General features: G+C 48.7%; 1 protein-coding gene and 1 long non-coding RNA gene across 4 annotated transcripts in view; one reads left to right on the top strand and one right to left on the bottom strand.

The window, feature by feature from the left end:
* Window positions 1–10,292, top strand: part of LOC126521944 (uncharacterized) — a 133,363-nt gene extending 123,071 nt beyond the window's left edge. For all 3 annotated transcript variants that reach the window (XM_055066189.2, XM_055066190.2, XM_050170691.3), the window contains exons 5-6: window positions 6,472–6,743; window positions 7,551–10,292. In XM_055066189.2, the coding sequence (XP_054922164.2) occupies window positions 6,472–6,743; window positions 7,551–8,360 (1,082 nt within the window). In that variant the 3' untranslated portion in view covers window positions 8,361–10,292. The remainder of the gene's footprint in view (window positions 1–6,471; window positions 6,744–7,550) is intronic.
* LOC129382328 (uncharacterized) overlaps window positions 1–21,693 on the bottom strand; it is a 233,970-nt gene that overhangs the window by 16,076 nt on the left and 196,201 nt on the right. The gene's annotated exons all lie outside the window — the stretch shown is intronic.

Here is a 21,693-nt window from a genome sequence, read left to right as displayed (position 1 = left end):
GTGCAGCCTAGATAATTGAAGAAGCAGCGTCCACAGTTGAGTGCTATATATCCACGCATATTAGAACGCGAGCAACTATGAAACAACGCATTGGCGTTGTTTCGTTTCCAGGTTTCACCTGCATTAACCCTTTCAATCTGGCCATCTGACGCAAGCCAAAAACAAGAAGCACAAGGCCCTCAACAGTATCCCATCGCGCTTTTTTTTTTTCTGGGAACGGTCTGAGATATACAGGCAGATACAGGATTCAGGCTGGAAATCAGGGTTAAGAAGCGTTGTCCTTCGAGTTTGTTCATTATGGCTGACAAGGCGAGCGCACAAGTGTAAATGAGAAGCAACAACACTTTCGGGGAAAAAAAAGCAAGAAAGAGAGAAAGGATCAGTACAAAGGAATAGAAAATTTCCAGTGCTTGTGAATTGGAGTTTCACTGAAAGAATTGGAGTAATGAATGTCAGAGGTAAAATGCCCACTCTATACGATAGAGGGAACGACGGAGAGAGCGAGAGAGCGAGAGAGCGAGAGAGCGAGGGAAGTTGTGTGCATATGCACGCTTCCCCTCCTCTTCGGCTTACTTCCAGGAGGAGCGAGAGACTTTTCCTCCAGCTTCCGCACGAGTTGATGCACTATTTCCGTTTCATTTCATTGGGCCGGTCCGTCTCATCACTTTTCGTCTCTCTCACCATTGGGGTGCGCGTCCATATAAGCAGCGCTTGAATTTCTCCGGCACCCGTACATAGTATATACACACATTCTATATCTCTAGCGCTCCCAACCAAAGGCAGTCCGGTTCCCAGGAGCTCTAGGAGCCCTAACTTTTTTCGCCACTCGCGAGTCAAGAAAGAGAAACCACTTTGCGTAGCTCCGCCAACGGGAAGACGAAGCTGCCCTGTCTAACCTGGCTTCTCGTTTCGGGATGTGCGTATATCGAAGGAAGCGGCAGTAGCGAGGCTTTCTATTGTTGCGAATGAAATTGGTTCTCATCGAATTTGTGTAACAATAAAAAGTCCTTCCCGCCTCCTACTTTTCACAACTTCAGCTAGCAACCCTCCGCCCTATACCTTCTTCATTCCACCCTTTTATATCTTCGATTAGTTCGCTAGGCTGTTTCTTTCTTTCTTTGCTTGCAATACGTATACGGCCAATTGGAGAAAAGACGATCCGATTCTCCCTCATCAAGAGCGTCATAGCACCCCACCAATGCCGGGAAGAGTGCCGCCCGAGAAGAAAGTGCGTGGCGACGGGAAAGCGAATAGACCTGCCAATTTGGTTACGAGTTTCCGTTTGGCGTGTATCTGTCTTCGCGAAACGGGGCCGAGCCTGACGCATATATTAGCGCTACGTTTTGCGCTTTGAAGCTCTGCGTCTCGCGACATCAATTGAACCGTTCGCAGCAAGTTATTCGCGCCCGCTCCTGGCGGAAGGTAGGAGGAGGATAGAAGAAGAATAGCAGAAGACAGGTGGCTTTGCAGCGTTAAACTTTCGACAGACGATCGCTTTGTTGGCTGAAAACTTGGAAACTGTAGGATAATATGTAGTCATGATGTCTCAAGGAAGTTAGATATCACTGCCAGATGCGGGCTCTCTTCTTCAGCGCAGATGTGAAAGGAAAAAAAAAAAAAAGTAGAGCGCAGAGAGAGAGAGAGAGAGAGAGAAGGGAAGAAGGAACAGGGAGGTTAACCAGACTGAGTCCAGTTTGCTACCCTGCACGTGGGGAGGGGAACGGGGAGTGAAAGAGAGACAGAGAATAGAGCGTATAAAAAAATAGAGCGTATATTAATTTTATCCGCCTTAGGTGATAGGTGTGCCGGCAAAAGAACAAGAAGAAAGCACTTCGTACGAATGCTTTAAAACGGTAATGTGAATATTAGACTGGGGCATGCCAAACACGGCAGCATAAGTTCAAATTTATTGCTTTCTCTGCTATTACATTCAACAGTAGCATTGCAAAGGTTGCCAACCTGTACGATCTCCCGAGGGGTCCTTCTCCAACTGCTACACACCCTTCCACTTTAATTTCCTTGCTGAACTTATCAGTCCGCAAGGGGGAAAAAAGCAGAAAAGAAGGACAGAATTGAAATACAGAAATACCGAAATGTTTTAGTGATCAGCAATGGATGCGCTTCGAAATCATTAATGCAAAGCAAGTAAAGCGGAAGGAGCAAACGCTTTACCGCTTGGCCGAACGAAAAGAGAATGAAGAGAAGAGAGAAGGTGTGAAAGGAGAAAAGTGATAACGTAAGTGGCAGTACAAAAGAAAGAAAGAAAGAAAATACACGTATGTAGGCACGCAATAGTACTGCAAAGTAAGGCGAAACAAAAAGCAAACCCTGTCAAGTTTTCTTTTTTTTTTTTCAGTCCGAACTTTCTCGAAAAGCCGGTCGGTGTCGGTCTCCCGCACCCTGCCGCCGCCGTAGTGTAGATTTAGCTAATGAACGAGAACGCGCCTGCGGAAACAGAGACCGCTTTGCCGCCCCCCCTCCCCTTTCACTTCCAATCTTCATTCCTCTTTTATTACTTTGCTTCGTCACTACGGCTGCGGGCGGACCGAACCGAAGCTCATGGAGTTAGAGTCACAGGGTGCTCGCCTTCAACCCTGGTACGCACTTACATGTGTGTGTGCGTACGAACTCAGCGTACAAGCGCTGCCACGTTGTTACTATCGATTCGGCTTCTTACTAGTCTGTCACCTCAGTTACATAAATTTCTCTCCCCACTTTTCCTTTTGTCGAGACATTTCACTTCATCCCCCCCCCCCCCCTCGCCAATCACCTTTCTTTTCTGCGCTTTCCTGACTGCAGATGTTGTATTTCAGTTTCTTTTCTAACCATTTGGGTTTCTACGTCAACCTTATCCACTTCGCCTCCACTTTTCCATCTTTCCTTTTTTCCACACCCGAAACTCTCGGCCCCCTAATGAAAGGTGGTCGCTGCGGTGAGCACGAGGAATTCAACGAAGAAACAGGAGGAAACGCGACTCGCCGCGTAAGGATAGATAGAGAAGGTACAGAAAGAAGGAAAGAAAAAAAGAAGCGCGAACCTGGAACGGAACAAGAAAAAAAAAAAAGAAAGAAGGAAGAGGAGCAGCGCAACGTCGTCGAGTTGAAGAATGAACCGCGGTGCCACTGATGGTGACCGAGTGAGGTTACACGCTTGAGAGTTCTCGTCGCTGTGTTTAATCTTTCCGCCGGCACACCTCCGTGAAATTAAGAACCGCTGAAACTTCTCCTCCCATCCGGCTTGGGCGCAGAAGCCTCCTCCCCCTTTCCCTTCCCTCCTTCCCACTCTCCCTCTTTCTTCACTTTCTCTACCCCTTTTCTTTTTCTGTCTCCCTAATTTCGACCCTCTATGCCTATATCTACCATGACCCTTCGCTTGCCTTCTCTCTTCTTTAGTTTCATGTTTTTCATTCATACTTTATTGTATTCTCGGGTCGTTTATTAGAGCGCCACCTTCTTTCTCATTTTGCGTTCGCAAGCAAGGCGTACGGAGCTTTCAACGAGGGTTCGCTCAAACGGAAGATCGGAACTGTACGTTTTCTTTCCTTCTTCTAATACCGCGCACGTTCTTTTTCTTCTCTACATGCCAGAATACGTTTGTTCTCCCCGAGTGCCGGTCTTTTTTTTTTTTCTATAGTTGGCTTCATATTTGAATGTTTCGTCCATCTAACGGTGGTGCACCGCACTTACCCCGCCTCTCCTGCAGCCGCAGTCAAATGAATCGCTTGGAAACCTCTAATTCCTGGCAGCACCGAGCCTAGAAAAAGCTTAAGAGACACCCCCCCCCCCCCCTCCCCAGTGGGCCCTGATGTTCGAGTGCACTTAAGGGAAAAAAGAAAGAGCGTATTTCGACGTAAGGCCATGCAGAGAGAGAGAGACGGCAACGTCAATGACTCAGGCGAAAACAGTAGCAAAAATGGCCTAAGCAAGAGATCACTAAAGAAGCGGCAAACTTACGAGTATTGACCGGAAACATGGCGGGCAGTGAAGTGGGAATCAGATTAGATACACAAGAAAAAGAAAGAAAGAAAAAAAGAAAGAAAGAAAGAAAGAAAGAAAGAAAGAAAGTAAGAAAGAACTGCGTGAAATAGGCGCAAGATGAAGGACCCAGACAGATAAAAAAACAGCCAGATTTCTTTCTTTCACTTCGACTTCGTTCTATTGTCATTTCTGCATTTCTTGTTTCTTTCTCTCTTTTTTTTTTATGCCCGGACTATCCCGCGACTCGACCACGCGTATGCTTCTGCGCGGCCACATCACCATCGCCACCGTCATTAAAGCCGGTGGTGTCGCCTCCAATCGGGGGACGCGCGAATGATATCCACTTATTTTAAATTAGGAAACTCATACCACTACCACTGTTACCGGTAGAACGGTTGAAGGTTTCGAATAGAAAGGAGAGAGAGAGAAAGAAAAGTGAGAGAAAGAAAAGTCAGAGACCGGCAATAATAAGTACGAGAGAGAGAGAGAAGCGAGGAGAAACGACAAAACAAGAAAGCAAAACGCGGGCAGACCGAGGGGAAAAGCTATAGAGGCAAATCAGGACGAGGGGATGCAGGAGCAGGGATGTTTTCTGTAAAGTGTCGTTATGCGGCGCCATCCTCTTCAATTTCCTTTCATCTTTTAATTGTTTTGCTGCTTGAGCGCGTGGACTCCTGGCCAGCCGCGGTTAGCCCGGGCCGCGGCCGTATACTACCCCCCCCCCCCCCCCCCCCCCCACCGAACGCCGCCGTGTCCTCTCCCCGCGACCCTTTTCTACTTCGTTAATTCCTTTCTTTCCGTTCTTTAATTGCCGTTTTCCAGGGCTGCGTCCGTCGCTCTCCGCGGAAACGTGCGTTTTCTCCTTTTATATTTCGGGCACTTCGCAAATCACTTTATTCCCTGTTCAAATAATTGCGCACCCGAAAGTTAACGCGCTTCGCCCCCCCCCCCCCCCCGGCCGCCCTGCAAAACTGGGACGACGAGGTGCGAAAGATAAGAGTGAGTGAGGGTGAGAGAGTGAGAGACAGGGAGAGATAAGGAGTGAGAAGGAAACGAGGATCCTGCGTAAGACGAACGAGAAAGTTCTTGTTGAAAAAAAAAAATTCTTGGAGAGAAAGGGTGGAAAGCCAAACTCGAGCACGGGAAAGCAGCAACGGTAATTCGCAGTACGAGGGCGTTGGAGGCGGTGGCTGGAAACCCGAAAAAGGGTTAACGGGCGCTCTTTTTCTTTCTCTCCCCTTTCATTTTGCCTTCTTCACTGGGCACGCGAAAGTGGAGAAAAGTGCTTATTATTCCAATATTCCTCTCTCACTTGCGCCCCCTTCAATTTCGAACCCCTCCGTTTTCTGGAGCATTGCTTACAACTTCTCTCTTCTGTTCCTCCGTCTCCGGCTTCAAAGCTCCCTCTTCATTTTCGTTTTCTTTTCCTTTAGTTCTCCAGCCATCCTCGCTTGTTTGTGCGAGTCCGAAATGAATCCTGTTTGTTTCTTTTCTCTCGATGGCCCAAAACGTGGCAGCATCAGCAGCATGCATGAACGTTTTCACGAACGTCTCTCGAGTTTCTCCATGCCATAAACACACATGCATGCGGGTGCGCTGCGGCTAATCTGATTAAAACTCGGCGACGTGCCGCCATCCTCATGTCAGAGAGAGAGAGAGTGAAATATTTGTTGCAAGTTTTGCTTGAAGGGAATGGAAAAGCCGTTTCGTAAACTGAAACAAAAGAGAAAAAAAGGTCGCTCTTTTGTTTAAAAGCTGTAACGATGGCTGCGACTTCTTCGTTCGGTTTTTCATCCGCGCGGGCTTGTCAAATACCCGAAAAACCGGCTCCACTCATCGGTTCGCTCGTAAGTCTCGACAAGGCTGCCGGAGTAGTAACAAATGCGAGACCGGTTCCCACTGCAGCGATCAAGGGTTGTCAATGGAAAGAGCCGTCGCATTTACATATCTTTTTACATGGTCCTGCGCCGAGTAGGGTGCCGGCGTTAGGTGTACCAGCCATTTATTTGTCGGTCTTCCGATTAAACTCTCTCCCGAAGCGTCGCGACTCCTGTTCTTCTGAAGTTGGAAATAATAGTTCAGTGTGGTGGTTCGGATGTTTAAGAAAAAAAAGTATTAAAAATAAGCTAAATTAGGGCGAGTGACTAAACGGTGTGCTTGATTAGCACACGGGCCAAGAGAATGGAACATTTACGCGGGATGGACGCAACTTTTTGTTGGCCGTGAGAGCTTGGTACAAGATCTTTCGTTCTACATCAGTGACATTGCGGTGTTGCCCTAAATCAACGTATTTTCTTTTTTTCTGGCGAAACAATTTTTAAAGATTGTGTCCGACAGCCGGGTCAGTTTAGCTGTAATGCCAACTGAGCTGAGAGGCTCCATAAGCCAGTCTCCGTCTTATCCTCCCGTTCTCTTTTCCCGCACCTCTTGCTGCTGACAGTCTCCTGGATGGCCTCGCGAACTCTTGTTCACGCCTATGCTTTCTTCAACCCAGGCGACCGATCGAACGGCTCCAACAGCAGCAGCATGACCGGCGGCGGAGGCGGAGGAACGGGAGGAACCAACGGCCCTGCTAGCGGCGGCGGGGATCCGCCTCCGCCGTCGGCCGCTGCTGCAGTGGCAGCCGCGGCCAACCTGGGTCTCAAGGTGGACCCGCTGCTGCTGGGCCGATACGGGAGCGCCGTCGACCTCTGCCTTTCCGACAGGCTCTCCGAACTGCGCCAGGGGCTCGCCGGTGTCAACGGCGGGTCGGCATTCGCGCACCAGGTTGGTATATAGTTTAACTTGTTCGGCGCACATGAACGAGCATTCTACGTCCCCGCAGGTCATTTGGTGGTGAGCGCGCTTGATGATACTTAAACTGTTGCCATATTGCCCTATATTCTTGCTTCCCCGTGGTATGGTAGCCAAGTGGTTTCAGTTGTGTTTAGCCTGAAACGTTTTCCTTGCCAGCTCTCTTTGTCTTTGCGCCAACTTGACGCGGCTCTCGTGAGTAAAATCAAGTTCGTTTGCGTATATTTAATGCTAAAACTACGTAAGATAACCCCATAGTAACGCTCAATATGCAGCTCAGTCATTCAGTATGCTTATTTCACAATATGCTACAGAATATTACACAGTATTCCCATACTAATGGTGATAAATTGACAATTACGCGTCGCAGTTCACGCATGTGTAGTGCGAAAGGCACAGATACTATTACTAGCATAAAGAGATGGTTCACCACTTGTCACCCTCTGCAACCGACCGCGATCAGTTGCTCTTTCATAATCAGATCTCCACAGAGCCCTAGTAGTCTCCACAGAGCCCGCCTAGTAAAGAGTATACCTTATGCTGTGACGTCAGTTAAGGAGCAAGTCCCTCATTTCAATATCTACACTCCAGTTACTGTTGTCCATAATCACACGCTAGACTCTAAATTCATTAATATGAAAACATCACGTGACACCAACCACTCGTCGTTGAATAGTGTAAATAAATGTTAATTTCATAGGAGTCCGGGAATACGCTCTAAGGTATGCAGTGAGCGACCATAACTTGCGTTTAACAACTCTTCTCTATCTCGCTATGCAGCCCACCACCACAACCGGAAGCTTAATGGCGACGACCGCAGCAGCCCCGTACCTGAGCCACGCCGCCGCTGGCTACGCCGCGGGACTGCTCGGCCCGCACGGCTACTACACCAGCGCCAACGGCGCCACTTGGCCTCCCGCGCTAGCACCGACGCTGCTCTACCCTCAACTCTACGGTGGCGCCGTGGGCCAGCAGAACGCCGCGGCGGCGGCGGCCGCTGCCGCTGCCGCAGCGGCAGCCGCGGGCCTGCACCCGGGTCTGCAGCTGCTGCGCAACGAACTGCGGGCTGCCAGCCTGCACGGCGGCGGCCACCACCACCCGCTGGGCGGCGGCGAGTCCTCGTCTCCCGACAGGTCCGCCACGGCGTCGCCGATCATGGACAGCGACCTTAGCTGTTCCTCGCCCAAGCACGCCCGCTCTCAGGACGATTCGGACCGTAGCGTCTCGCCGCCGCCTCTGCCTCTTCCGATGCCGATGCTGGACGAGGTCGTGGCGAGGAAGAAGCCCTCGCCGCTGACAGCCACGACGTTGACGTTGGCGGGTGGTGCGACGTTAAGCAAAGCGGCCGGCGTTGGCGGTGTCGCCGCAGTCACTCCTCCCGTGCTCCCGCTCGTGGTTCCCCCGCCTCCTAGTGTTGTGAGTGGTGCACGGACAGGTGGACTGGTGACGACGACGACCACGCCGACGGCGTCGGCGTTGCTGTCGGCGTCGGGCGCTACGACGGCGACGCGGGGTTCCTCTCCGACGGCGAACGCGGCGACCAACGGACACAGTGGCAGTGGCGATTCTTCGCTCTGGAGACCGTACTGAAGGAGAAGGAAAACGTGAAACCGCGTTGTGTGTGTGCGAACAAAATGCCGCCGACGCTATGAGAGAGAAGAGCGGTGCAGTGCCATCAGTTGTACATAGGTGTCTCCCAGCACGCCGAGGACGTTCTCTGAGACAATGCGTGTTCACTTCTATTTTTATCATACTGTACGGTGAGAAAAATTCGGCTGCGCTCCTGTGGCTTTTCTTCCGTGTCGCCGACAGTAGCTGCTGGCTGGTTGGCAAATGTTCGAGTTCCCAAGTCACTCGGTGCAAGGTTTGTTAAAAAGTACGCAGAAAAGTAAAAGAAATGTAACACTTTCTCTCTTGCGGGCTTAGCGAAGGTCAGCCTGTATGTATTTGCAGGGCCCGAGAGCGATCCCTGGAAAAAGCAAACTGCAAAATTTTATGAACGATTCAATTATTCCGTAAATGTAATCTGCATGTCCACTTTGCCAAAGTCACGTGCTCTCATACACGATTCTATACCTGGCTCGTTGATGCCAGTGTTATGAGTTTAAAAGCATTTGAGATCACACCTAAGAATTTCCAGATTTATATATTAATCGCAATTTGGCGTTTCAAAACTTTTCGGGCACGTGATCACGCGAATGTCTTCCAAATCTAGCATAGAAATTGGCTGCTTGGCTTTAGAAACCTCGGCCAACATTCAGAAAGCAGTGCTACGGTGAAGTGGATCGAAAAGCAGGCACGACCAATTGTGATAGCGGTCATACTACTAGCGAAGGTTGCCAGCCAGTTACCAAAGCATTCTTAGATACGAAAATCTCTGGGCACTTTCTCGGCCACTGTCGACATACGTATTGGTTTGTGAGTTCAGGCGGTGATTTATTGCAGCCACAGGCTTTACAGTCTCGAAAATCAAATATTCGAAAGCTACAGGTGCTATATCGAAAGCTGAAACAGCGACGCTGACTGCAGAAACGATAAAAAAAAGAAGACAATATATTGAGAAGGACGAGGTCATGGGAGCTAGAGGCGAACGTATACAAGACGACTCGGTGCGGCGGATTCGCTCTTTAAGCGCGAGAGTCGTCTAACGACATAAGCTGTCTAACGTCGACCGAAGATGCCACAGGAACGGCGGCAAGCCGGCTTTACAGGATGTGAGCAGAACAAAAGAGAACCTAAAATAAAGGGAGGGATGGGAACAGCTACACGAAGCGTAGAGGCGTTTGTGTGCGATTGAGCGCGTGTGCTTGCGTGGTGGCGTCCCGGGTTGCACATTGTCTGCGCCTAAGAAGAAGAAGCGCCGTTTCTTCGGAGGGCGCAAATCCGTTCAACTGCGGCGAAGTGTTGTATTGACAGAGGGCGCTGTGTACGGAGCCGGTGAACTGGGTAGGGGGCAAAAGGAGGCTGGCCTCTTTGTGTACATAATGTGAGGGCAGCGGTGGGAAAGGGGGAGTAAGACAGCGAAAAAAAATAACACGAGGCAGGTAGCGAGGGGATGGGGGGGGGGGGGGGGGGGATGGGGAAGGACGTTCGAGCAACGACTTCGCCGCTGCCGGTATCCTCATCTTGTCGTCTGGTTGAATTTCGTGTTCCTTTTTGTTTTATTGCTTCTTGATCTCGGAGTCAGGGCGTGCACGAAAGCGCGCCTTCCTAGACGTATGTCACGCGTGACGAGGCTGTTATAATTTGTTTTTTTGCTTTCTCCATTGGCGGCCCACTCGACCAGCGCGCCTGTATTCTCTGGTGATGAGCGAGGAGAAAGAGGGACTTCTTTTATATGACGTGTATATTTATAGACGCACAACACGACATGGACGCACGATGTCGTCTGGAACACATATACGAGTTGAAAAACGAGAACAGAACCAGAAAATCGAAAGAGAAATGTCGCGCGTCGTGTGGAGGTCTGGGTGAAGTTGGCGTATAAATAAATAAAGAGAATGTTTTTTTCTGTGTATTTAATATCTGGCTCTTTGTGTTCTTTCACCCTGCTTAAGTGTGACGAGATGCCTACTCTGTCTCGTCATGGCTCTTGGCCATCAGACAGCAAGGTTATTAAGGCTCAACTCAGTTGCAGCCTTTGTGGGACATGAAGCATCAATTCAACGCAGACTGACATCCTCAAAGAGGAAGATGGAGAGATTTATGTATAAAAAATAGAATCAACGATGACTTAATTAAACTAATCTAAACACTCCGTTGTGGGGCAGACCCGTATCAAGCGTAGTGCACATGCAACAGTGCAAGCACAATTGCGGCTGAAGTCCCACCAAAGCCACCGAGCATTCATGTAAGTAAGATTAAGTAATGCCTTATCTTTGAGCTTTCCAGGAGCGCACAATACAAAGCCATTGTATAATGTAGCATTTCTGAGATGTTCCAGTAACTAGAAAGCACAGCCAGTGAGGGTTAATCGCAGGCACCAATACAGATAGCATTGTCTCGAAGCAATGAGTATGCGTTTTTGTTGCCTTCCCCCACCTTTCGCCAATGTTGAAGAGCTCGACTGCAAGGCTCTGTACATTTATAGCTGCTAGCGGTACAGACACAAATAACAATGGAGTGTGGGACAGTGTTTCTTACTAATTTAGCTTATCTTGCTTGCTTATTTATTTAACATTTCTTTGCAGCACAAGTCAAACGAGGCCCTTTTCAAGGTCCGTCGTTTTCTTCGGAACAAATAACTTCTTCAGCTTCTCAGCATGGCTTGCTAACATCTCCTCTAATAACTGCTAAGTGCTGACATTAGAAGGCACTTGGAAACAATAATTACTCTATTTAACCAAAACGGCATGGTTAATATTCAGGTGAATGACTTCACTTGTTTTCGTACTCAAACACATCATTACCTAGTTGCTGAACAGCCTTCGCACATGATTAGTCGTAAATTCTTGTAACTTCTCTCTCTTTTTCTCCCCAAGTAGCCAATTGGGCAAAACCAAGTTAGCTTCTCTGGCTATCCTTCCCTTTCTTTCTCCCTGTTGGCTTATGAATGACCATTATTTTCGCTGTTGCGGCATCCTTCGTGGTGCGACATCTTTTTTAGTTAAGAACTTCAATCGCCTTTAAGTGGCTTTTTCACACGCGTGTGATAGTTTTCCAGTTTCAGAAGTTTTATTTTAAGAGACAAAACAAAACTGAAGAACACCACTTTGTTCTTTTGTTGTCGTTGTTGTTGCCATAGCACCACCTTTCGGCATTTTTCAAGCTGCCGTAACAAATACTATTATTGAGTATTCATTACAGTCAGGAAGAGAAGATTAGAGAACATATTAGCCGATTAATGCTGAGTGCGCATGAAACAAACAAAAAAATAATGCGATAAACTCACCGAAAATGTTTTCAAAGTACGGCAAGCCATGACCATTAAAAAACTATACGAATCATAGGCACAATACCCTAAGATATACTATGTATACCGTAAATGGTATACGCTGTACAGTTTTGCTTTAGCGTAACACAGCAGTACCAAAAGAAGCACCTTTCAGATGGACGGTCGCAAATTTCTTCATTTGCAGTCGAGAAAACGTCAGCAGTCAAGCCACTGACTTTTCATCAGCCGAACCGCGTCTGAGCGCCACGCTCTCTTCATTCTCTACAGGCACACCCGATCTCCGCCCCCTCAGAAGTGCAGTCAGCTACGGTCCGCTCGTAACCGTGAGAAAGGTCCTCCCAAGAATGGCCAGGCACGGTGAATAGGCGGCAGCACGTTCTATACGCGAGCGCTTGTTGACCGGAATCCGAGGAGCTAAAATTTGATTCACCGCTTCAATGGGCACGGAGGCGGCCGGCCACGCTCTGGCCCCACCGAGGAATCTCCCGACTGTGTACTTCCTCGCACCTCTGTCCGCACACAGACGCCGCGCATGGTCTGCCGAAACCTCAACGCGAAACGAGGCAATCTGAAAGAAAAAAAAAAGATGAAGAAATCAACTAACAAGGCTCAGACGGACGCGCGTACACATACGATGCTTGCTCCACGAGGAGAGGACAGAACAAAAGGGAAGGCGCCGCGTGTTGAGAAGCTTGAGGCTGCTGCCACGGACGCCACGGCCAGTTCCTTCGCTCCGCGGCGTTAGCGCTAGACAAAGGACCTATCTCGGAGCTCCTCGCGGTGTTCGCCCACGTCAGTATACACGAAACTTGCTCGCCTGTAGTACTGGAGATATGAAAGAGTATAAGAGACTTGAGGAGAAGGGGAGCCACCGAACGCCGAAGGAAGAGGGACGGGGTGTTGTGTGTCTACAAGTCCGCGCTCGGGCTTTCCGAGCTGCTGCTGCTGCTGGGCTTGAGTAAAGTGCAACGGCCGGCCTGCCCTTCCTTGCGCACACACTACGCGCAGCCTAAGGAGAAAGCGACGACGAGAAGATGGAGGAAGGGTGGGCGGTAGCGCCCTGGCGCAGGCACCCCCGGAACCATTGACGGCGAGTCATCAAACCGCACATTACGGCCGCCTAGCGGGCCAGAGCGCAGCGTCTCCCTCCACTCCTCCTCCTCCGTCCACAATGACCGCGTCGCATGAGCGTTTCCCAGGGTGCAAAAGAAACAAAGAACTCTAAGAGAGAGAGAGAGAGAGAGTAAAACGCACAGACGCACGAACTTTCCTATATGTATACCTGCGTGCGTGCGAATGAGAAAAGACGACAGAAGCGTCGCCGGCTCACACCTATCTGGCTTATAGCTAGCCATGCCACCACGGTCCGGTGCACACCGCCGCTGGGCCAAGCCGTTGAAGAATAGCAAGGAGCAAACGAACGTAACGGCGGAGAACAAAAGAGAAAGAGTGGTCTGAAAAGGCCTGATGTCTCTGTCTGCGGGGTCGGCGCTGCCAAGTGCGGCCTTGCTAGCGGTCGGCTATTTTTGTGCGCCCTTTACCCTGGAACGAGTTGTTAGGCAATAGGTGTGTACCTACGCTCCCGTGTCAGTGGTGGTTGACACAAGGGATTTGCGGCAACGAAACGAATTATTTTTCTGAGCAGGCATATGTGAGAGCGCTGTTTCAATAATGCATATAGTCGCAATGCCTTCCTGCTACTGCATTAAACTATAAGAAAGAAAAATAAGAGTCCGGATGCTGCTGCAGGTGGACCTGGGAGTAGAGGTGAGAATTTTAATGTGCAACGCCGCTATGAATAGTCCCGCGGAAAGGTGCTTCTAGTTCTTCTAGTTCGCTATAACGAAAGTGACGCTACCCTAAAGCGAATTGTTTAGCGTACACTTTCACCTCTAAGCAGAAGTGTTATGCCTGAAGCTGTAAACAAGGATTGTTCTGGGTCGACTAGTCGTTTCATCGATGGCTTTCTTCAATGTCCACGTGCGCATTTTGTCTTTGTTTCATTGCTTTAGTCCTGATTTCAAGCGGAACATTCGTGTAGGAAGCGCGCACCTCTTTAAAAGGTCATTGATCAAGTGTATCAAATAGCTTTGTATTGATATAAATTTAAATGAGACGTTGACATTTTCATTGGCATCGGCTATACTGCTATTGGCAGGGCAAATAAAATTAAGAGAACCAAAAATACTCCAATGCACTGAACACAATTAAACCTCCCGAACAGTTGCGGAACTCCGCCAACGAGCAAAGGAATGCACAGAAGAGAGTTAGGGGCACTCGGAGACGCCGCAATTCCTTGAACAAATGAAAGTACCTAGAAAAGTTCAAAAACACTAAAAGGAGTTGACAATTACGCAGACAGGGTCGACGTATCGACATTTACCTACATATAAAAAAAAAAAGAGATTACAGTTTCGCCATAAGAGCGAAAAAATGAATGCGATTGCAACAGGTCAGAATATTACACGAAGTGCGAGACTCTTAGATGTAGTGGCAATATGAATTGAAGCAAACGTAAGCTAAGTAAAAGCGGGCTGTTGTGATAAGAGTCCTCTGTTCGAATCCTGCCATCGGACAATTCTATTCATGTTTATTAATTAAAGCCAATATCTTTCTTAGCGACTTAACCACCACGTTTAAGTATAACGGGTATGCTTAAAACCTTTTTCCTGGGTCGATCCCGCAGGTAGTGCACAGCCGCGCCAATAAAATTAGATGATTCTCTGGTTTGAGCTCTGTTATTGTTTCGCCTTTTTAATATTTAAGTCTGAGAAGGTTTAAAGATGAAAGGCGTGCGCTGTCGGTGTTTTGTTTCATCAAATTTGTTTGTGGGATGTCATTCTCAAAGTTCTAACGAATAATTTTTTGTCAGGAATGCAAGACCTGGCAGGAGGAATTTTAGTGATAGAAGGGTGTGGCAATATAGCCCGCGTATACCGCAGGCCACATAGCATGGCATGACACATAGCGTGGATGTACCTAAATATATAAAGAACCTCACGACAACACCAAGGGCGGCGGCGACGGCGGAAATTCGCTTGGGGTGTCCATATAATTGATATCGCAATAAAGAATTGAATTTCGGGTCATTAAGTGCCAAAAACACAATGTGGTTACGAGGCGCGCGATATAGTGGGATACTGCGGATTAATTTTCACCACCTGAGGTTCTGGAACGTGCCCCCAATGCACGGTACAGGGCCGTTCTCGCATCTCGCCCCCATCGAAACGTGGTCGACACGGTGGGGATTTGAGCCCGTGAACTTGTGGTTAGTAGCGAGATGCCATAGCCATTAAGCGACCACGGCGAGTCACAGACGTGTTGCTACCGTAGAAAAACAACCACGATAAGAACGAAGGATGAAAGGAAGAGGGCGACTTCTACATTGTTATGAAGGCGCAAAACTGTGTTGTTCGCCTGCTGTCGCATATCGTCCTCAATGGAGCGAGATCGTTAATAGGGTATTACCGCGAATTCCAGTTAACCTCTCCTTACAATAATTAAAAAAAAAAACATGCGTATGCCAGTGCCTCAGTAATGCATCCTCATCATGGGCACGCCTAATTCGATTCAGTAGAGAAAAATTGAATGTGCGGTACAAATTTGGACTGTACACATTAAACTTAATTCAGCCTGGCCACATCGTTCATACAGCTTTCTCGCTTTAATTTATTCGTTGTTTCTTTCATTTGTCCGTCTGCACTTGCGGTGACTGTGGCCAAGCTCACCGACCTGCGTTCAGCTGCGACACACTTGTAAACTAGGCCGTTCATTTTGAATGCGTGAGCTGGAGATGCTTCTTTCCCCGACTCGTGATTCGCTGCCCATCACACCTGCTGTCCGTGAGAAGTCGGGCGCTCAAGACAGGGTCAGTTGCAGACAAAAGCCGCTCCACACCGTCAACGCAGACGCAAGCAGACTCATCCAAACGAGAACGCGCCGATTCCCAGGCTGCTTCTGTTTCTGCCCGCCAATCATCTTCTTGCGGGTTATGAATGACCATCTGACAACTGACGGCCGACACCGCCAGTAGTGTAACGCGTATTTACGAAAGACTGGCACGCGCTCGTGCGCTCCTGTGTTTGCGCTCTTGTTGCAGCGCCGCCTCCCATGCCACTCAGCTGATACGACAATATAGGCGCATATATGCAAATGAACGTGTCCATAGTAGAAAATGGTACTTGTTGTTTTTGTTGTTGTCACCTTCAACATGTGGCAAGCGTGTGAAAAAACTGTGGTAGGATAGGATAGGATAGGATAGGATAGGATAGGATAGGAAAGGATAGGATAGGATAGGATAGGATAGGATAGGATAGGATAGGAAAGGAAAGGAAAGGATAGGAAAGGATAGGAAAGGATAGGAAATGATAGGAAAGGATAGGAAAGGATAGGAAATGATAGGAAAGGATAGGAAACGATAGGAAAGGATAGGAGAAGAGAGGATATCCTTCTTCGGTGAAACTGTGGCCCGCTTAATGCTTCTTTTTCTTCTTTCTGGCCATGAAATATGTGAGGTTTGGCCGCAGAAATGATACGCTATCCGAAAATGTTTGCTAAGAAAGACAGCAAAAATCAAAGGCAACAACACTATAAAACAATGTCAAAAGTCTATAGAGAAATAACAAAGCACAAAATAAGCAAGTCTATAAACCATGGAGGGAATGAAAAAAAAAAGAGAGAATTGTGATAAGAGTACAAAAACAACACAAGCATGAGAGCATAGTGAAAACTTAAAAATGCACGTGAACTATCATTCCCAAAGAACCGATCAAGTTACCTGCGACGTGAAAATCCCACAGAATGCCGAGGGGCATAATCTCTGCTTATTGAGGCACTACCAGGGTACAAGCACTTTGTGCACATATAAAGGGCGCCTATAATATGTCCTCAATGAGGCAACGTTCAACAGAGGCTTCCGTTGTGCTGGCAGTGAAAATCAAGCCAGGCAGGGGCGTTGCGGCCCTTAGAACCTTGTTTTCTGACGCTGTGGTGCGTTTCCGAGTTAGCTTTCTTTACAGGCAAAGAACTATCAACGCCCTTTCCCCTGCCAAAGCTTCTCGTCCGTTGTCGCCTCATAATGCTCCTTCAAGATCAATTCGATTTCAGGGTGTTGAATATGTATGGGTTAGCGTCGGTGTATGCAATCGCTGCTGTATGCAGAACAATCGCAGATTAAGAGCAAAGCGTCGATGAGGCGGATGATCTGTACATGTGATTTACAGTACACATTGAAAGATCTGCGTGGTCTCGAGAAAATCGTTGGAATCTATGAGTAAGGGATGTATGATTCACATTATAGACTTCAGAAGCTCGTCATTCTAAACACTCTTGAAGCGCAATATAAACACAAGGAAACGTGGGAAGTTAGCGCCGACGGTCTCGCTACACCTAGACACTGTCACCTTGTGCATTGCACGTTGTACGCACCCCATGGCCAGGAATGAGATCCCCTGTCTCATTGTCTCTACCAGACCACCATTATAATTGAGCCACGGTGGCGGGTATTTGCTTCAGTTTAGTGTCTAAAGAAGTGGGAAAGTGGAGGCTCTTCCAGCAGGAACAATTGAGCCAACCGAAGTAACTTGGAGACAGTATAAAAAAGCTAACACGATGTTGCCTGAGCTATAAGGTGAAATCAAGAGGATGCGAGAGCATCTTGAAAGTTACAGAGGGCAAGACGAAATAAATATGTCAACGTGTCTGAGGATGTCCACGCATCTAAAGGTGGGAAGGCTGCTGGAAGACTTGCGAAGGCTCTGAGAAACTTAATGTCGTCTTTCCACTTACGTAAAACGTCAGTGCGCCGAAGTCGTATATATTTGAAAAGAAGTGAATTGTCGTTCATTGACAGAGAGGTCGTTGACGCAAAGAGCAGCGGGCACAGTTATAAGAGCATAACAATGTTGCGCTGAATGCAGAATCAGAACTTAGCAGCATTGCATCGTGAATGAATGAACAAACTCTGGCAAAATCATTTTCTTGATTCGTCTCGGTCAACCCACCAAGCAGGAAATATTGATCACCTTCCAGTATTGCTCGCCTTCACAGCTTTATAGCGCTGTGATCTTCGCGAAAGATACATCTCTCGCGACTGCGAGTGCCGGCGTCAAACATTGGTTCACTTTTTGCTGTAATGGCAACAGTAATACCTATGAAGGATGCCACAGCCGCATCGCCCAAAGGTACTAAAATTTAGTAAAACTGAAGTCAGATGAACAGGTCGATTTTAAAATTTGATGTGATTTAAATAGGCACAGGCCCGAAATTTATTTCTGTTGGACCACCTCGAGTGTATTGCGTCGGCACCAAGAAAACGTAACACCTCCTCATATACAAAGCAACGGATATTTTCGGTTTACGCTTATCGTTCAGCGCTCTAGACTGACCGATCGCGCAAAAAAAAAAAAAAAAAAAAGAATACAGTGCCAGTGGAATCGTTACGCCGTTCAATTCAAGCAGTTTAATTCTTGCACGATTACTATGTGTCAACTGTCACAACTTGCTCCATCGCCTGCGGTAAGCCGCATGGCGTCACTGCTAGCAGCCGTCGCCAACTTCCATTACGTCGTCACCTTTACTTTTTTTTTCCTTTTAGAAACAAGCAAGTTCGGAACCTAAGTTTCAGTACTTCTCGCGCCCACCTTATGACGGAGCAAACACGGTATAACAGGCCGGAAGCGAGCGACACGGACGGTAAGGGAGAGGGGCACGAGCAAGAGGTCGGACAAAACGCGCCGGCCTGTATCGCAGAAACTCGCGCGCTTGCCCCGCCCCCCCCCCCCCCCCCCCCCCCTCGTGTACACACATAAAACCCAAACAAAGGGATTTTTAAGGGAGAACGCGCAGAAGAAGCGCGTTTGGAAAGCGGCGCGGCGGGCGCTCGGTCTGCATTAATGAACTCGCCGCCGGCGGCACAGCCAAGCGTCGCTGCTGTGTGGGTTCACTCGAGGTTTTTGAGAGAACGCCTGCCGCTCCTCCGCCGCTGCCGGCAGTGGCTGTGTTGTGCGTGCGTGTGTGTGTGCGCGCGTGCGCGCGTGCGTGCAGTGGTGGCCGCACTTTGCGTGCCCGCATGGCCGGCCGCATTTTGTCGCTTGCGTTAAAAGTCTCGTTTGATCCCCGCACGCTTCCACTGTACCTCCACCACCGTGCTTAGTTTCGGCTTTCCCTCTGTTTTCCCTTCCCCGCCTTGCTTCCTCGCTATAGATTACACGCGAACGCCGCGCCGCCGCCCGCTTTTGTCTTTTCAAACGCTGCGCGCGCGCGCTCTGTTTGAGGTCTTCCGCCGCTGTGCTTAGCGCTGCCTGGAGTTGAGCGCGGCTCATCAATACCGTGCAGTGTTGCGGGAGCAGAGGCAGGCGCGTTGAAGGCGTGCGCGAGACGAGTTTCGCAAGGTTGCCTCGGATGTAGGTAGGCTGCTTAACCATTTCGAAAATCTATTTTCGCAGTTCCAGTATTTGTGATTACTGATGGACTCGACCGTCATCCGTATACAAGAAGTTATAACAGAGCCCGAGCAAACTATATAAGTAGAACACTGGGCACAGCGGCCGCCTTTGAAAGCACAGTGAGCGTTGTTGTGTGTCCGAGCGCATTTCTGATCCTTTTCACTTTTCTTTCGTTCATGTCATCGCGCCGCCACCTTTCCAAGTGTAGGGCAGCAAATCAAGTGCAACCTGGTTAACTCAACCTCCCTGGATTTCTTTCTCTCTCTTCATTTCGCTGGTCTATCGAAGGTTTTGCGGCAATAATCTGCGAAGTCTATACGTTTATGAGCATACGGCCAATCGGTAGACGACTTTCTATTTTTTATTTTTCGGTTTCTGTAAGTTTCATACGGCCTGCGGACTCTATCACCTTAAACTTTCAGGCATATCTTCACTGTAGTAGGTCTACGTGACGTCTCTAGGATGCCTACAGAGTCTCCTTTACAAATTTAAATAAAGGGTTTTAATTAGTTTTTATGTGTGTTGATTTTCAGGCGTTCATATTCTGCCCAGTAGCAACAGCCCACGTCATGACGTAAAGAGAACTATAGCAAATCATGAACTATATTATACTGCGTCGTAAACTTAGGAATTCGGCATATTATTTTCTGGACCCTACCAGACAAGCTACACAACGCTGAAGGCATATACAGACGTATAAGGAACTTTTCAAATAGATGGTGAGCATATAACAGCTTTTTAGATGAGCGAAGTTCATTTCTTGAGCTAGCATCGAGGAGTATGTCATAGCACAGGCCTGCTGGTAAACGCTGCCAATGAGTGACGCATGCCTTTTGCGTGGAGATGAGATTACGTAAACATTGTTGTCCGCTGAAGTCACGCAACCACCTGCGGATGATTCACCGCAGGTGTGCAGTAAGTGCCTTGAGGGCAAGGTTTAACATAATACCACTTGTAGACGCTACGTGGAGCTCCGAATGATCTCGCAATTTGTGTCCTCTCTCTCTTTTCCATTCTTTAATCTATTCCTCCTCTCCCCTTATCGTTAACCAGAAAGAGAAGGGGCGCAATAATCTCTAACTACCACCACAATCATTGTCGTTGCCAATAACCTTGCTAAATCCTGGCTTTAGCCAGCATATCGGTGGCTCACGCAGTTACAATTATGGCGTAAGCTTTAGTTCCTTTTGCCTCTCAATTCTCTCTATCGGCGTCAGTCAAGACACATAAACCTGACGCCAGAAACACACAATATTAGCGGTTCAAGGGCGCTGAGCCCTCTCCTTCTCAAAAGGCTTCAACGTGACGCTTTCCTTCGAGTATATTAAACTTCACTAAAATATGCCCAGGAGTAAGCAGGAATGCGCCGTCCTTCGACCATAGTGCTGTAATGAAGCTCTTAGGCGGTTCCTGCATATACTAGTTGTTAGAGAAACACAGCTATCCTTTCTTATATTTCCTACAAGTAGACGCTGGCACTGCCTCCTGGTTACGAGATTTAGGCCAGGAAATGCCGATAAGTGTTAAAAAAACGTGGGGACCCTTCGCGTCGACAGACGATACTGCTTTTCATATTCTGAAGTGAGGGTAGTGTACCAAGCACACGAAAGTGTTTAGAGCACATGAGTTTAGTGCACCTTTGTAATGACCGTTACAGGCCTACATATGCGGTTCTAGCGGACACACTGCTAAGCGAGTGGAACTATAAAGTATAAACGATAGACTGAGCAAATGTCTAAGCCCCGTACCATTACCGATACAAACGCTTGCTCTGCGGGCAGAAAGGGTGTGAATAGCTGTGGCCACAAAGAAGAACCAAAGAGAAACGAAAGCAAGAACTATGGATCCCTATCGCCAGAGGATCGGGTTTGATGGTGGCGAACCGCGGAAAGCTTACGCGCGGTACTCGGACGAAGAGGCAGCGGGCCTATACACATACGCATCCACGACTGTCCAGGGAAACGAACGCAAAGAAAAGCCCACAAGAAAAGTGTCGCCGCGAGGCTCGAAGGTTCTGGACCCACGACAGCGGCGACCGCTCGCTATACTATACGACGGCCGGGCCTGGTGGCCGCGGCCACTGCAATCAATGCGACGCTGCCGCAGCGGCTGTCGGAATCGCGGGCGCACCGAAACGCTCGGCGCTTAATGACCCTATTCCGGAGGGCACCAAGTGCCGATTAGGAGAAAGACGCGCCCACAGCTCGTATCCGTACAGCGCCCCAGGCCCCCTCACCTCCTCTCCCGCTGCCTTCTACCACCGCCATCACCGACCACCACTTTTCCTTTTGACCCCGTTGCCTTTTCCCGACAATCCCGAGCAGAGTCCTTCGGAGAGCAAAGCGCTGTGGGCAGCCAGCACTTCGCCGCGGAGAGAAACAAATGAAGAGAAACCACTGAATATCCTCCGCCAACTGGTGCTGGAACTCGCTAAGCTCCCCACGTGAGACTGGAGTGCTTTGTCGATGCCGCAGCCGAGCACTGCTGTGCTGCAGTCGCTACGGGTGGAATGCCGCGTCCGAGTTTTAATGTCACGGATGCACCGCTGTTTGCCGCACGCTTGGAGGCACCGGTCGTGGTGAAT

This window comes from Dermacentor andersoni, chromosome 6 (assembly GCF_023375885.2).
Source record: "Dermacentor andersoni chromosome 6, qqDerAnde1_hic_scaffold, whole genome shotgun sequence".
NCBI classification, from domain to species: domain Eukaryota; kingdom Metazoa; phylum Arthropoda; class Arachnida; order Ixodida; family Ixodidae; genus Dermacentor; species Dermacentor andersoni.
This window is presented reverse-complemented; position numbering and strand designations above follow the sequence as displayed.